Source organism: Paralichthys olivaceus, chromosome 20, assembly GCF_024713975.1.
Source record: "Paralichthys olivaceus isolate ysfri-2021 chromosome 20, ASM2471397v2, whole genome shotgun sequence".
NCBI classification, from domain to species: Eukaryota; Metazoa; Chordata; class Actinopteri; order Pleuronectiformes; family Paralichthyidae; genus Paralichthys; species Paralichthys olivaceus.
The window spans coordinates 20028892-20045732 of NC_091112.1; the positions used below are offsets into that span (position 1 = coordinate 20028892).

The following is a 16841-nucleotide window of genomic DNA, read 5'->3' on the forward strand; positions in this document are numbered from 1 at the left end:
TCTGTTCTATTTGGAATCGGGACTGTAGAAACCAACTCCTCTACTGAACCTGATAATCAGCCTGCTTGTTCACATTCAACTCCTCTTACTGTAGTTCTTTGATTTAGGACATTGAAACTCCTTTTTGTCTCCGTCCCCTGGTTAGAGTGCAGCTAGTACCAATTAACAGTAAATAAAATAACCAATTAGAAGAGGGTAGGACATGCAGGATTAAAATAGACCAAACTTAAACTAACCATAACTTAAATGTACAAAAAGAGCAAACACACAGAATAGATAGAGAAGGCTTGACTATACTGTCTTCAATGGGCAGTGGATCTGATGGTGTATGAGAGAAAAAGAAAAGAAAATCTGTATTAACTGAAGTTTATTGACAATCACAGAAACAACTGGTTGAAGTAAGCCTCTGGAAAGAGGGCATTGAAAAGTGCTAAGGAGAAACACAAAATCATTTAAATGTTCCACAGCAAACTAAACAACTGATTCTCGCTTCAAATACTTCGGAAGATTTTTTAAATATTGTTTACTGTTAAGTTGATACATTTATACCTATATAACCCAAGTGTTTGTAATACGTGACAATGATCAACCTGCAGATATAAAAATATCATCAGCCGTCATGCACAGGGTTGTGACCTCATTAACAAACTTGTAACACAAACTGTAAATTTGGAAACAAAATAAAGGCCTGCCTCTAAATGATCAATTACTGATTCAGGTTTAGATGTAAAACATAAGTAGAGATAGAATCATCACATCCAAGAGAAAACCACAGTGAAGTGTCTCACTGTGTAACATTCAGGCTACATCTGCAGCTGCACATGGTGATGTTTTCTCAGTATAATCATTTTAGGGTACAATTCCAATTTGACAATAAGGTGCTGACTGCCCAAGTCTTGAACCAATACATCAGTTGTAATACAAATCTCATTTTAATTGTACAAATATTTCAAGGACATGTCCTTGAGACAGATTTCTCCTGCACTGAGATATGCATATGATACTGAACTTTCATTCTGGAGCTTGTGAAAAGTAGTTTGGCAAATTTTTTTTATAGAAATAAATCCTAATTCAAGGCCCACAACAACTAAACAAACAAGTACATTATAATGAAAACCATAGTAAGCAAAGTGGGTCATTGTATACAAATGATTTCATATAAGATTACCAAAATAAACCTCCTTGACTTTGTCTGATGTATGTGAATGTTGGAGTTGATTCAACACACACAGCTTGTATGTGGATCACACACAGACCGAGGAGATTAGTGAACCTGTCAACAGCAGAGGACGGTTTCAAAGCCCATCCACATCTTGATAATATGAAAGGTTTAAATGTCTGCGTCGCCTGCACTGAGCAGCAGGTGTAAGGCAGTGATACAAGACAGGAGCTCCACGTGATAAACTAAATTGGAGAGTCAAACCAGACATCTGTGATGAAACAGGAAACTGAATAACAGGAAAACGTGGTTGAATATGGAGGCCTGACCCTTAATGCTAACTTCTAGGTTTTTATGTCTGAGAACTCAGAGTAATTATTGTAAATCGTTATCTCAAGATAAACTAATCTGCTTTGACCATAGTATAATTACCTACCACTCTCTACATACAGCAGCTCATGTGATACTACTACAACTTTACAAGGATGACTAGACAATGAAGGATCTTGTAATATAAAGCCATGTAACCGTGGTCATAGCAACAACGTTATGTGCAGGCCTTCTTCCTTTCACCTTAGACTGCTCTCTTCTAAAACACCACTTGAGCGTCCTGATGACCACAGAGCTTTACCTGATAACTTGGGATAAAATCAGAGTTAAAGCTGCAATGTGTATGATGTGACTCTAGCTCCCCCCTGGTGATTAAGTTTTAAAAAAGACACTGTGGTAGACAGCATATATAAAACTATTTTATCAATGTAACTTCATTTTCAGTTATCCTCAAAACTGTGGCACCAGTCTCTAAAAGCAAAGGAAGTTTGTCTAGCCAATCAAGGAAAAGTGACTAGAACCGAGCTCTGGACTTATCACAACCTGCGTGTCTGTCGACCTCTTCCATGACTGTCAAATATGTTCTGACCGTTTTCTGCTGAAATCTTTGTGGATAAGTAGCTAAATAGAGAATTTGGAATTCTTCAAACAAAGTTCTATATGATCAATTGCTTCTTTAACCACTTTTAACAAAGAAAAAACGTGAGAAGACCTTTTTGAATCACTGAACGAATTGATGATGTGTGCTGAGATGTAGACGTCTGAATCCTGGCTAAAAACAACAACAAGACACTCCTGTGTATTAACTCTCCATGCAAGTGGATAAATCATTGAGCTGTCCGCAGGCAGCACAGTTCATGGTAGAATAAGAACAAGATGTTAGAGCGTCATCGTCATACTCTGTTATTATGCTCCATTCATTAATGAGGTACAACATACATTTTTCAGTATGTGCATTTTAAGTGCCACATGTCTGATGGTCCATTGACATTGAGGGGAACAATCATCTGTTGTGATGAATATAATCAATTACGTTGAATATCTTTAAAGCTACAATAATCAATCATTTAAAAATGAACAATTTACATCCAACTCTGAGTTACTACCAACCTCTTAACCGTTTTGATTTTCCATCCTTTGACACTGAGTCAGTTTGTATTTTAGATTTGATATTTACACTCCTTCTAACTGTATTCTTAATGTTGCTATCTGAATAAACATTCATATTTCATTTTTATTTTCATTTATTCTTTTGGATTTGGTTTTCAACACCACATCGACATTGTAGCATTTTTTCTGGAGGTTTGATCCGCCAGACTAACTGAAAGGCCTGGATGGGTGTGGAGGGCTTTTAACTAAAACCCATGAAATGAAGCACAATAGAAAATAGAATTAGGGCAGTGTGAAAACATTTTGGGACTGACTTTAGTTTCATAACTTAGTTGAGTTTAATCTCAATTATGAGTTCAGAGTCAGAATAGAACTGTTTTTATTCTTCTTGTGCTGTAAAGCGCTTAGAGTGTTCATCAAGACCAGAAAAGCGCTGTATGAATACAGACCATTTTCACCATTTTACTAAAAAGTGAAAATATTCACATGGCCTTGATCCTCTTCTACAAATTGTTGTTAAAAATGGTTAACAAATACAAAATGAGCAGTAGTCAGATAGCTTACTCCCATCATAGACCCTATGGAACAAAGTGAACCCCAAAGAAGCAGCAACCTAAAGACACAGTATGAGGAATGTAAACCATGTAAAGGAGTGTGTGCAGTACCACTGAAGATAACCAGTTGAGAAATGACAGAGAAACATATGCGGATGAGAATGTCTGCAGGGCAGTGTGGAGGCAGCAAATGGGTCTAGATACCAGACGTGGGGTAGTAGATGGTGACGATGACGAGGTATATGAGTCTGCTGGACCCAGGTGCTCCTTATACACACAAGCGCACACCGTCACTCAGTCCATCTTCTCCTTGTGAACCAGTTTGGGGGCGTCCACAAAGTCTTGGCCATTAAACAAAATGCTAGTGGCTGTAATGGCACTAGCAGCCCCCCAGAACATCACATATGCCAGCGTTTCTGTCCATGTGTCACCTGGAAGATAAGCAGCAGTCATTTACGCTGGTTCTCAAAACGGCAGCAACTTTAAATTAAGTTCCTTATCGAAACATTCTGTTGAAATGACGTTGGTTTAAAAAACGCAATGTAAGTGAAGTCAGATTTTCTTTGCACCACAGTTCTCCTCTCCTTACAGCTTCTTTTTTACTTTTTGTCTGCAGCCCTGCCACACACATGTAGGTCCAGACTGAAGAATCTTTTTAGGCTTCAAGGAGTTTTTCTTTTGTTTCACACCAATAACTACAGTGCATATGTTTTCTGCAGCTAACATAGAGCTGTACTGTGCTACAGATGGAGGACTGGAGTTTCTGCTGACATGCTGCCCTCAGCGTGGAGATAGTACAACAGTTCATTGCGGCCACTCTCGTGCTGTTCGTCCCTATAATAACTACTGCTGAACCACTAACCACATTCTGTGAATGTCCACATTTAGTTGGTGTTCCTTCTCAGTCTGATCAATCAATCTACACAGATAATCAGACAAATACTGGTAAAACTTGTCAGGTGTAAAACAGAGTGTGCCATGCAGCACATCTCACTCGTCTTTTGGTGCAGTCAGACAGGATTTGATTTGCTTCCCTGCAGCTGCCAGGGTTTAATCTGAGTCGCATATGCATATAATCAATAGTCACGCAATATGCGTTTTAAGATATGTTAGTATGGAAAGAGATTATTTCTGAAACAAAGCTAAAAGGCTGTCTGGACGGAGAGATGCCATATTATTATACAGAGCCTTACAATGTTTGTAAGGAGCAGTGCAGCTCTTTACCCAACACAAATACACTTTAAACATTATCAGCAGAGAGGAACCTACCAGCCATGAGAAGACACACGATGCACATGGAAAATGCAACCAGCATAATGATGGGCAACTGCAAAGAATAATAAAAATTCATTGGATTTAACCAAGATTCATATTCACAGTTGCTGCTGACTACAGAGACAATACTGATGTACTGACCGTGAGGAACTTCCAGTCCTTCTGCACACGAAGGGGAGTGGGTCCATCTGACTCATCGACAGCAAAGTTACCCAGAAACAGATCAATGGAATCCTGCAGCCAGGTCACAAATCATAATTTCATTAAGAGTTTGATCAAAATATTAAACTTGAAACATAATTACACAAGCAGTTTTCTTCAGGAGTAATACATCAGCAAAGTGCTACATACATTTTTATATATATATATTCTGACAAATCATGTCATATACGTCATACCTGTCTGAATCCATCAGAAAAGTTGTTTTTGTAGTAGCGGATCATGGAGTTCCAGCCATCCATCAGCAGCCCCAATCTCGTCCTCTTCCCTGTCCTGATGGAGAAATGACCTCTGATTAGACAGCAGATTATCATAACAACATTGCGGAGGGCCTCCAGAGTATGGCACACTTTAGTCAGTTCATATTTGTTAGCACACTGTACCTTGTGAAGTCTGTTTTCAAGGCTCCAGTTCCTGCGTACTGAACTGCACAAGCATTGGCATTGTCAGCCCATGCTGGTTAGAGAGCGCACACACAGTGAACACAGTGAGAACACGCAGAGAGGTTACACTTTCTACTTAAACACACAACACATGCTAACAGTCAAGTCACACCAGAACAAGAGTTACCATTCTTGTAGATCTTTTCAAACTCAGCCTGCTCTTCTATTTGCTGGCCCACATTCAGAACCCCCATTCTCTGTCAAAACACAGCCAGAATACATACAGCAATATGGTCAACAGTCGGGATTCAAAAGTTGTATTTATTTCCACGGTAGCTGAAAACATGCGTTTAAAAGGGTTATAACAAGCTCAATCCAAAGCGTCAAAGTGGCAATTCATTTACTGAATTAAAAAAACTTTGATGCTTCATATTTCTAAATGATTCACAGGTCAATCGAGCTACACAATGACTGAGCAAATTCTATCTATGACAGAGAACAGACTTTTTTTATCAACATAGCCTAAACTGGAATAACAAATATGTTCTGTGAGGTACATATACAACTCATAAATTAATAAATATATTCTGCCAGGAAGTGATGGCATGATGTGCACTCTTGTCTCATTATTTATGAACTTCTGCTGAACATCCAATTTCCCAACAACAGTAGAAAATTCCCGCCTCAAAAACTATAAGACTTGAAGACATGCAATAACCATTAAAACATATATTATGAAACTATTGTGTGATTATTTTACTGTTCTTAGATGCTCAGCAGCAGTGGGATTAACAATACCTGGAGCTGAGACTGTAGGGAGCGCCGGGCCAGCAGACTCTGGATGACATTGGTCCGGTCCAGGCAGTCCATGCAGTTACTGCGGAAGACTCCTCTCTGCTGGGCCACAGTCTTCCCCTCTGAGCTCACCATGAAGTAGCTACACACAGAGACAATCTGAATACTCCTTTACAATAAGCAACATCATATTCCCCTAGAACTGTTACTGATTAATCTACCTGTATTCATCCTGTGTCTCAGTGACAGTTTCTACCAAGATCTGCAGACGGTCCCACCGCATATGGCTGCACTCTTTGTGGAAGTCGAAGGCGATGTAACTGAGGACAGAGGAGACAATGAGACAGTGAGTCATCACGTAAGTTAAATCAGGTTGGTTAAAGCCTGAGGGTCCATCGGTTCAGAAATGGAAAGTAACTATACAAGAAATCTCATACGTGATTAAAGAACGACATATAGTTAGAAATGAAAAGTGGAAGAGGTATGAAGCATCAATTAATTTAGAAAATTATATAAAATGAGTTTAAAAGGTTAAAGTTTTCTCATTAAAATTAAATTCTTTGCTTGGTTACAGAGGCAGCAAAACCAATATAGTCATTCTAGTTTGTAAAGAAAGCTGAATGGACAATTTAAATGTCTAACAATTACTGGGCAATAACACAGTCAGTCCATTCACGTTTGCTTCAGAAGCATTCAGATATTCAATATAATTCCATCAAAATAAACCAACACAGCTTCCACTGCTGAACACAGTATTTGTTATTTGTTAAATATAAACACATTTTCTCTGTTTGTCTGTCGTACTCTTAATGCACTGTCAGTCTGCTACAAAATCCAGTTCTGGACTGACACCACAGATAAAATGAAATGTATTGGGGGGGTGATGCATATGCTGCATGCATCAATATATACCACAATGGGAATGCTAGATTATTTATATTGTAATAAAGCCATTTCATCATGATGTCATCGTGACGTCAATTATGCTACATGATGAAGATTAATGGTTAATCTAAATAAGCTGTAGTTTGTGTCTCTAATATTATTGGCAGCAACATGTAATGCTGTAGTGCAGTGTTGATAATGGCATCATTATGGTATTATTCTTCCATAGGATTACAGATTATTTTGTCCATCTATATAAACTCTAGGTTGTGTCTATAGTTCAACAGGATACAGAGATGCCTGGAAATGCATTTTTGAACTACATGATGTCATTTTCTGACTGTGACTTCTTTATGACATCACCTATCACACACAAATATGATAAGTAATAAAGGAAATAATTCTACTAATTATAACCCTTCCAACCATATTCTGACCATATTTTTGTATATCTTGACCTTTGACTGATCAGCTTCAAAAATTAATAATCTGGAGATTCATAACAAGTAATAATCACATCAAGTTTGGTGAGTCTGTGTTGTCGATTTTTTTCGCGTGCACACAGATACTCACACACATGCACGCACACACACAAACAGGGTAATAAGAGAGCAGAATAAAACCCAGGTACAGTGATTGTGCAGGGGAAAGAACAGATTACTTACCTGCTGCAGTTTTACTGTAACCAGGTTACTACAGCACATGTGTTCTGTGTGACTGTGTACTCAGTGACTATAAAAACTGTGCAATGCATTGAGGGACACTTACTTGAGCATACCATTGTTCATGACTGACACCATGTTGGCAAAGGCCTGTTCTAGTGGCTTCTCTGAGCCCTTCTGATTCACCTGCAAGAAGAAGAAAACCCCAGTTGGCCAAATATGAGTAAAGAGTCTTTTATATATGTGTTAATAAAAAGAGCTCAAAAAAGGGCCCTCACCAGGTTGAGAATGGTTTGCTTCCCGTAGATGAGGAGCTGAGACTCAAAATGCCTCTGGAAACCATCCATCTGTACAAAGGTACAAGCTGTTAACATCCAATTTTCATATCTATCACTATTCTAAAAAGACACACAACACATCCTCTTACGCGATTGGTGGCTTTGCTGATGATAGGTTTAGGCTTGTATTTGAGGTTTGGCCTCTGACTCCAGTAAAAGGGCATGGAACCTCGTGTCTGGGGATGAAAACATTGCCAGGTCACTTGTGAAACTGTGAGCTTCTCAAACTTATATGCTTTAACATCTGAGTTAAAAGTGGCACAGAGAGAAGGATCCATCATTTAACAGTATTCCAGCTGGACCAGCCCTCATACTTGCCTGTACAAACGAAGCCTTTGCTCCCTCATACAAAACGATTTGCTCTGTCTCCACGAAGTTAGCAGCATGGCCTTCAGAGTCAATACCTGTGAAGACAACAAGACACTCTTATGAGCAGCGCCAGTGGTGAGGTCGACAACGTTATACCCTCTGCTACTGTAGAACAGAACACAAGCTCATGTTAAATGTATTTATAATGCGCATATATATATGCTTCCAGTCTTATCGAACGCTCAAAGTGCTCTATCACACACCATTCAAACACTGCCGGCACAACTGGCAATTTGGGTTCAGCGTTCAGTCGACATGCAGACTGGAGGAGCTGGGAATCAAACCACCTACCTTCTGGTTAGTGGACGACCTGCTCAATCTCCTGATTCAAAGCTGCTTGCCAAAGCTACAGCCAGCCGTGGTTTGTCTCCACAGATGACAATGCAGTTTCCGGCTTGTTTTTTTAAATGCATACCTCTTACGTAGTATCTGACACCGGCCCGGAAGCAGCTCCTTCTGGATATGAGGATCCACTCGAAGATCTTCCCGTTTATACGACATGGCTTCATGACAATGACTGGATCACAGTGGTCAAGGAAAGGCTCAGTTCAGCATCTCATCTCATCCTCTTTGCTACTCTACTCTACTCTCATTTCATCTCATCTACAATGACTCCAGACAGCCCATGCTCCACAATAAAATTTGAAAAAACTTCAGTGAAAAGGATACATCCATGGACAACAGTAAGTGCAAACTTATGAAGCTATGGGAAAATAGTCACACATGTTGTTATGAAATAAAATGTACAAACAAAAGTACAAAACCACTGCATGGCTGAAGAACAATTGGGCCACAGGTCAGGACATTTGTTACCTCTGGCTGTGCAGCCAGTTCTCTCAGCAGGTTCCCGTTCCACACAAACCTCTGGTCTGCCTAAAAACCACAACACACTATTCGTCATTCACACAAGCAAAAGCATATGACAACACTTTACAATAAGGTGGTGTATCTGATACATTACCAAGTGACTTTAGATAATGTAGTTTTATGTAATTATCTTTAAATGGAATATATACGTAAATAATTTGAACATTTGATATATCTCATTTTAAATAATAATAATAATACATCAGAAATCCAGTACTTTATGATCACGATTATTGTAAAATAATCTATGATTGATTATTTATGATAAATCACTGACTGTAGTGTGGACAACTGGATATCTCACCCTCTCCAGTAGACTCATCTCCTGGAAGTCGGGGCTAGTGTTGGCCAGCCGTTGCAGAGTGTGTGTCAGGTCGTAGTCAGTGCAGAAGTAGAATCCGTCTGTCGTCAGCACATTGTTAATCATTGACAGGAAGGTCTTATTCTCTTGAGACTGGAGGAGGAAAGAAAACAGACTTTCAGTGTGCAGGAAAATTCCTGATTATGCACTTTGCAGAGTGCAGGAAACTGCAAACTTGTACATTGAACTTGTATGTGTACAGGATTTATCCTTTTCAATCCAGACACCTCAGCTCTATCTTTGTATGACTGACAGGCATAAAATCCATTACACACCATGGCTTGTATTTATCAAACTCCTGAGAATTACACCAAGGTAAATATCGGCCCAGGTATCATCAAGCATCAGGTATCGAACTGCAAAAAGCCCAATTTTGCAAAGATAGGAAAAAAAAAAAATATTCTGAAATCTATACCAGAGGCAGCATCTCTGCATTAGCTTCCAAAGAATATGATTCTTTTTAAAGCTTTAAATGGCCTGCTCTCCCAATACAGGTCTGAGCTTCTTTGCCTCCTTTCCACTCCAAAAACTCTCAGATCCCCTGACCAGATGCTCATGGCTCTGCCTTGGTCAGTTGTTCTAGGTTTTTTTTTGTTGCTGCTCCAAACGTTTAGAACAGTTTACCTTTTACAATCAAGTGTTCCACAGACAAATTTAAAGTTAAACTAAAGACCCACAGGTTTTTTCAGGCTTTTGAGTGCCCCGAGTTGTTGTATTCACATTTTCAGGACCATCTGACAGAGCAGGTGTAGTGTGAGGTGACATTCATGCTAGATTTAGTCTAATACAGCACTGACAGTTGTATCAGAGTGAGTTTTGTGCTTTTTTGAGCTTTGTATATTTCTGCCAGGCTAATAGGATCTGACTGCTAAGCCAGTTAGCACAGAGAGGGAAGCCTGACATTTCACTGTTCACTCACTCCATCTGCTTTCTTACATTCCTGTCACTTGGTCAGCTCTTAGCTTTCCTGGATGGCCAGTCATGACACTACGAAATAAAACCCACAAACGAACAAACCACACTAATTCCCTACAACCTACGGAAGAGTATTTTGGTTGGGCAAAAATGAGAAGAGAATTTTTTTTTCTATTTTGCATTTCAAGAATAAAGTAAAAATGTTAAGGGCAAAGTTCTTTTTTCCAAATCAAGAATAAAGTTGAATTGTCGAGAATAAACATTAAATTTTAAGACTTAAGTCAAACTTTTAAGAATACATCAAAACTACTATCATTAGCAGACTGCCTCTACAAAAGCCTTGTTTAGACGAACTAGTAGAAACTGTACTTCAAAATCAGTTTTAAGAAGGAAATATTTTCTTAGCTCATTAACACAAGCTGTTATCAGACATGACCTCTTGAGGAACTCCGGAGAATTGGGCCTGGAAGCAGCTACAGTGTGATAATCAGTATAAGGCCTTTGAATAGATACAACATAAGCTTCGGAAGCTGGAACAAAATTAAATATTACTCTGATTTAATTCACCTTTATTCTTGGCGTTTTGACTTTCTCCTCCAAATTTCCACTCTACTCTCGAAATGCAAAGGGATTTGAATCATACAGCTTCAAGCTAAGATACATGTTTAATTAGCATAACAAAATGGAAGGGGCCACAGATTAATAATGCACTGCCTGCTTCGCTGAAGTCAGATAGCATAGCATGCTACCAGAATGCAATAAATAATGATCATAATCATAAGATCTCAGTCAGATAGAATAGATGTCTGAGAAACCCAAACAGGTTGTCTGAATTTATACTTAATTCTTTTTAATGCATGATCTGTTGAGTGCAATGTGTTTCTTTTATTTACATTTTATGGTTCAGCCTGGAAAAGCAATTTTAATAGTGTTGTACAAAATACAACACAATTAAAATGACAATATAGGCTTTGTATTATGGCTTGTATTATTCTAATATTCGAATTTCCAAACCACTCAGCAGCGGCATTGACAATCTATTATCAGGAAATCTATTATGGACATAAGTTGTACTGTGACTGCTGTTGGTCAAAAAGGTCATGAGAAAATAAGGTGACAAACTGTGGAAATGTAAATGTATGCTTTGCGCATTCAATCCAGCGGAGGAGGCTAGCAAGTGGTACTAAACACCGTTTTCAGACATGATCTGCAAAGGAACTCAAGAGAGATTCTCCGCTCAGACGGGTTCACGACAGCAACAAATCCTGTTTTTAAGGTTATAAGGTGAGGCGTGGTGCAGTGCAGAGGCAGGATGTAGCATGTTATTATTCTGCTGCTGAGATCACATTTTTGTTTATAGCACATCGCAACCGGCATTGGCTATTATCACCACACACTCTCTTTACATATTCGTCGGTGTCTTCTGTGTGTGTGGCACCGCTTTTTAATGCTGAGATATTTGTTCTCTTTTTGTTTTGTTTTGTTTTATTAAATTTTGCTCTTAGTAAATCTGGCAGAGGATCTCCTGCTGTGTTCAAGCTAATACAGACTTTCACTTAACACACAACTGCCTAGGTTTTATTTGGGGAAGTGAATGTGCAGCAGTGGAAGGTGTTAATACAAGTGCATTTTTCTACATTATCTTTACACTACAGTACTGAGCGCACAAGTTTTCTGACCTGGATCTCGGAGAGGTGTAGCACTGTCTTCTTGTAAGAGATCACGTCAAAATCCACAGCCTTCCACACTGCGTGGCCCAGGAGGCTGCCCACATTCCTCTTCCTGGTGATAACGATCAGGTACATCCCTGTGTGGTGAAAGTGGTCAGCCACAGCTGTTTCACTGTCACAGAATACAGAGCTGCTCCACAGAGCACTGACAACACAGTATTGTATTACAAAGGAACCTACCTGCTACCAGGCGAATGGTTCCCATGATGCCACATATAGGCTTGGTGACTGCCGAGGGAGGGACATCCTTTTTACCTGTGAGAGCAGCAATGTGTTTAAAGACTTAGATGCTTTATATAAAAAGGAGTGATATTCTAACTTTAATCTAGATTCTAAACTTTGAACGAACTTGATAAGACTAATAAAACAAAGACAAACATACCCATATGGCATATAATGTGATCTATGCCAATACTTTCACCCATATAATGTACCATACCATACTGCATCATTCCACCAAGCTTTGTGGAAACATGTCCAGTTGTTTTTGTATATTCATGCTTATAGATTAAAAGTAACAGTTTTATGACCGTGTATCAAGGACATCACAAAGACTTTCTACCTGTAAGGGTCATCTCATTTGAAACCCTGTCAATTGCCAGCACAGCATCAGCCCCCTCATCACAGGCTTCAATGAAGAACTTCTCTGGAGTTGTGTGCCTGGGAAAGAACAAAGAAAATGTTATTCAGGAGTAAAACTGCAGCTTGCTCATCACACACATCTATGCCATGTTCTCCTGCTCCAGCACACATGTATTTAAAGCTGTGGTGAGAAGAAAAGCATCAAATCAAAATGCAGGTTTGATGAACATGACAGGGGGTTCAGTGTACTTCAATGGCAAAACCCCGTCCCCAGAAGTGAATCCAAATAAAGCACCAGGTGAGTGAAAAGCATATGGATGCAGTCTGACTCCGTGTCACATCCATAGCTATGTGACCCCTGAACCCCCTGCGGAGGTCTTTGTGAAGGACAATGATTTTATAACCAATGGTCAAGTGGTGTTGGGATCATAACACCATGTACTGTAATAACAGAAGCTACAGTAAAAGTCCAGGTATGCACATTCATTCAGGTTATCATCATACTCTCTCCCCATTTCTAAATGACTGACAACAAAAACAGCTGGAATAGGAAAAGGCAAAAAGAAGCAGAAAGTCTATTGTGAGAAACCGTTCATAATTAAATGAAAGTCTGGTATGGATGCAACTTTCCTATAAAACCACTTGATTGAATATTCAATTAGATCGACCAGAGATGGCAACATCTTGAGAAATACAGCTTTAAATCCCTGCGGTAGAAAAAAATGATCTTCTATTCAGCCTCAGGGAAGTTTGGAGCTCAGGGTGATGTAGTGAAACACTCAGCTGCTGTAGCAGTGACAAATCCATACAAACACTGTATTGTTGGCCTTATGTAATCTAGACCAAACTAAACATGCCTGTGCTACACCCACACAAAGTAGTTTAAACAGTTCAAAATCACACTTTGATGAATTTCAATAAATACACTGATAAATAAATAGTTGTAATGTTAGGAATCCGAGTGAAAAATATAAATATTAGTAATGTAGTTATATAAATGATTTGAAACCTGGGGTTCAGAACTTGAAACTAATGAATAGCAGCTTAAGTCTGAGTGGTCACGAGATGACTAATACGATAGTGAACGTTCTTCTGCTTAACTAATGATGTAATCATTCTTGTGCTTGTTTTTCTTGACTAACTTCAAGGTTCTCAAGAAGAGCTGAAACCCCATCATTAAGATAAATACTGAGGTTATGTCATGTCATTTCATTTGCAACCACCGCCTTCACGAAAAATGAGTCTTTAAATGTAAAAGAAAGAATAATGTGACATTTATCAATGTCAAAATGTTTTAAACATTTTTATCTCTTGAATATTTAATGTTCGTTAACACATTCTTTTGCAGGGATTAGATTAAATGGATGTAATAAGACTCAGTCTCACTTAGCAATGGGAAGTTAGAGAAGGTTGTGCCCACATCATTTTCAGAGCCCAGGCTCTATCACTCTATGGACAACTGTTCTCCACTCTGACAGAGGGGTTGATTCTGCTTTTGTCCCTTTATCTAAAACGCCTGCAGTGTGTGATCTAAATGAGGACCACCCTCTCCCACCCAGCCTGGACCCTCACAAATTTGCAACTAGAATCAAAAGATCCATCCAGGATGCCATCTCCACTGCCTCCTCTCAGTCCTTGCATACCTTGAAAATAACACCTACATCAAAAAGCTGTCTGGTGATTTCAATTCAGCGTTCAATACAACTACATCACTTGACTACCCTACTCTGCAGTTGGATTTAGAATTTCCCCACAAAAAGGCCCCAGATAGTGCAGATTGGCAGTCAACCCCTCCATTCCGGTGGAAATCTGAGAACCTTCTAAGGTTTGTGCACTCAGCTCCCTCCTATTCCGACTCTGCACCAGTGACTGCATTCTCAGATATGGAGAGAGCTGTATTATTAAGTTAGCAGAGGACACCACCATCATCATCATCATCAGCCACGTTACAAATAATGAAGAGGATTCATATCAGTAGGGACTCAACAATCTTGAGTGGAGCACAAGAGAACAACCTGCTGCTCAATGTCAACAAAACCAAGAAGCTCAAAACAATTCTTTAACAAAAGTTTTTTTTTTAAACATGAGAAGGGACATGAATCCCAGGCTCCTGATAAATGATCATTGTTTGACCCATTCATCCACCATGACCTCCTCTATATGCTTACTTTGTTACATGCTACCCAACCTGACTGCCTACTACCACCTTTCTGGCAGAAAGCCCTGATCCAACCTCGCCCACTACTCTCTACACTTCTTTAAAATGCACAGTAGATGAGCAACACTCTGGTCATGATCACACCAACAATGTACAGGTGGTAGGGAACACAAGTAGGACTGAACAGTTTAACTAATAATGCAACATTAACAAAGGTGTGTCGGGAAAAGCACACAGAGCTCTGTCAACTTTCAACAAAGCTGTAGCATGACTGGCTCTTAAGTCATGAGAGCCAGTGAACAGTTACCATACAGAGAGGTGTGTGTCGTAATCCAACAGTCATAGCTCCACCTCTGAAAGGAATGTACAGAACTGGATGTGGACAATGGATATATTATCTACCTACTGTCTGTCTAGCTTCTCTAAGACATGGACCGAAAATCAGACAACCTCCAGAGATGCTCCAGTGGGACTGTATGTGAGAACGCAAATGTCTGAGTGACAACCTCTGGACTTTCTCCATCCAGCCCACTAGTAAAAACTGAGCAGAATATCCGAATGAGCCGATGTGTGAAAACAGCAGGGGGATCGGCTGCAGGATTCTGAGCGAGTGGGTGTGTTGATGACGTTTCTAACATGTGACTGGACAGATGCAAAACTGAAATAAACGGAAAGAATACACATGTCGGGATGAAAAATGCTTGCCACACATGTAGAAGACACCAACGAAGATGTCAACGCTTTTGGTGTTCAGGGCTGACACCACTGTCGAAGTGCTGTAAATGAAAACATCTCCACAACGTAATTTCTGACACTGCATCCTGTCTCTGCCTGCTGCACCACCCCACACCTGAACGCTCCAGAGACTTCTGTGTTGTGAACATGCCTGACCTGAGAATCTCCTGCTGCGTTGTTCACTGTATAAGACAAACTCCAGAGAAAGTCCAAACCGGACATCCTCTGGAGTTTATGTCTGAAAACAGCTGTATGTGGATTTCGGCATTAGGTACATTCACTATTATTAAAAATGTCAGTTTCATTTTATCACAAGCATTGACCATAAAATCTTCGCTGCAGATAAATCAGGTAGGATGAAAGGAAAGTTTTCTTCACTTCACTCTGCAACAAAGACTGTTTACTAAATGCTCTGCACACAGACAACACAACTTCTATTGTAGAAGTGTTACAAGAGGACTCACTAATGACAAGGAAATACTATGAAGTAGACTGAAGCATTAACACAGGCCAAGACAACTCATTTCACACAGGCACGTATAGACAGCCACGCTAGCTTATAAAAGCTTTTACATATATTCAATCTCTGAACCCCCATCAGGCCGTTGATGACACGGAGCAGGCTAAACACACATCCCCTGTGTGTGCGTGTGTCTTTGTGTGTGTGTGTCTTTGTGTGTGTCTGTCTCTGTGTGTGTGTTTCACTCCACACTCTTCATAATGAATGAGTGTGGAGTGAAACTTGACTGCTTCTTGCTCTACCAGCCGAGCCTGTCAGCGAACTTCAGCCGCTGTGTCATCTGACCCGACGCCGCTCCCGGACCGCGGCTGCGCTCTCATCCGGCTCGCGAGCGTCGCCTCTTAGCTGTCCTCTGACGGACATGGACGTGAGGAGAGCGACCTGAAAAACAATGAGGATTAACGCTATTGCGTGTACTTACAAATTGTATCTTTCGTAGGCGGTCGCCATTTTCGCTCCGTTTACCTGACCTCAGTGACGACACTGTGGGCGCTGTGAGTGTTGCCAGATCCAAGGGGCAGAACCCGGAGAGGGCGTAGCTCCTCATAAGAGCTTTTCCATTCCAGCCCGTGAGAACCTGGCATCCCCAAAATGCGCTGCGGCTGGTGGTACTTGTAGTTCTCTCACTGCCGCTGTGCTGCCCGGCGTTTGCATGTAAGTAAATACTAGAAATAAGATCTCTAATTTCTTTCAAATGTCCACTGTACACTGTGAATTCGTTTTTAAAATATTGACTCTGATTCACAGATGATGCTGAGCAAATCGGAAAACAACGAAAAACGTACTCATAGCCATATATTTATGTACAGAATATGCTCTTGTCATGCACGGGTACATGTTTGATTCAGGTATTTATTTCATGCTATGTATATAGTTTTTATTCATCAGTAATAA

General features: G+C 39.9%; 1 protein-coding gene across 2 annotated transcripts; it reads right to left on the reverse strand.

The window, feature by feature from the left end:
* Positions 1 to 350: 350 nt before the first annotated feature.
* On the reverse strand, positions 351 to 16594 carry sacm1la (SAC1 like phosphatidylinositide phosphatase a). Of its 2 annotated transcripts, XM_069516894.1 has the most exons (21): positions 16413 to 16460; positions 16190 to 16328; positions 12515 to 12612; positions 12133 to 12207; positions 11902 to 12029; positions 9251 to 9400; positions 8893 to 8952; positions 8749 to 8782; positions 8495 to 8596; positions 8029 to 8114; positions 7800 to 7886; positions 7651 to 7719; positions 7479 to 7558; positions 6047 to 6145; positions 5829 to 5967; positions 5218 to 5287; positions 5031 to 5103; positions 4827 to 4920; positions 4570 to 4662; positions 4423 to 4480; positions 351 to 3584 (listed from the first exon to the last, which is right to left on the reverse strand). In XM_069516894.1, exons 2-21 carry the CDS (start codon positions 16225 to 16227, stop codon positions 3448 to 3450), a joined length of 1770 nt encoding a protein of 589 aa, XP_069372995.1. In that variant the 5' UTR covers positions 16228 to 16328; positions 16413 to 16460; the 3' UTR covers positions 351 to 3447. The 2 variants fall into 2 exon arrangements, with proteins under 2 accessions (XP_069372995.1, XP_019946319.1); XM_020090760.2 differs by lacking the exon at positions 16190 to 16328 and having other exon boundaries at positions 16369 to 16594.
* Positions 16595 to 16841: the final 247 nt, after the last annotated feature.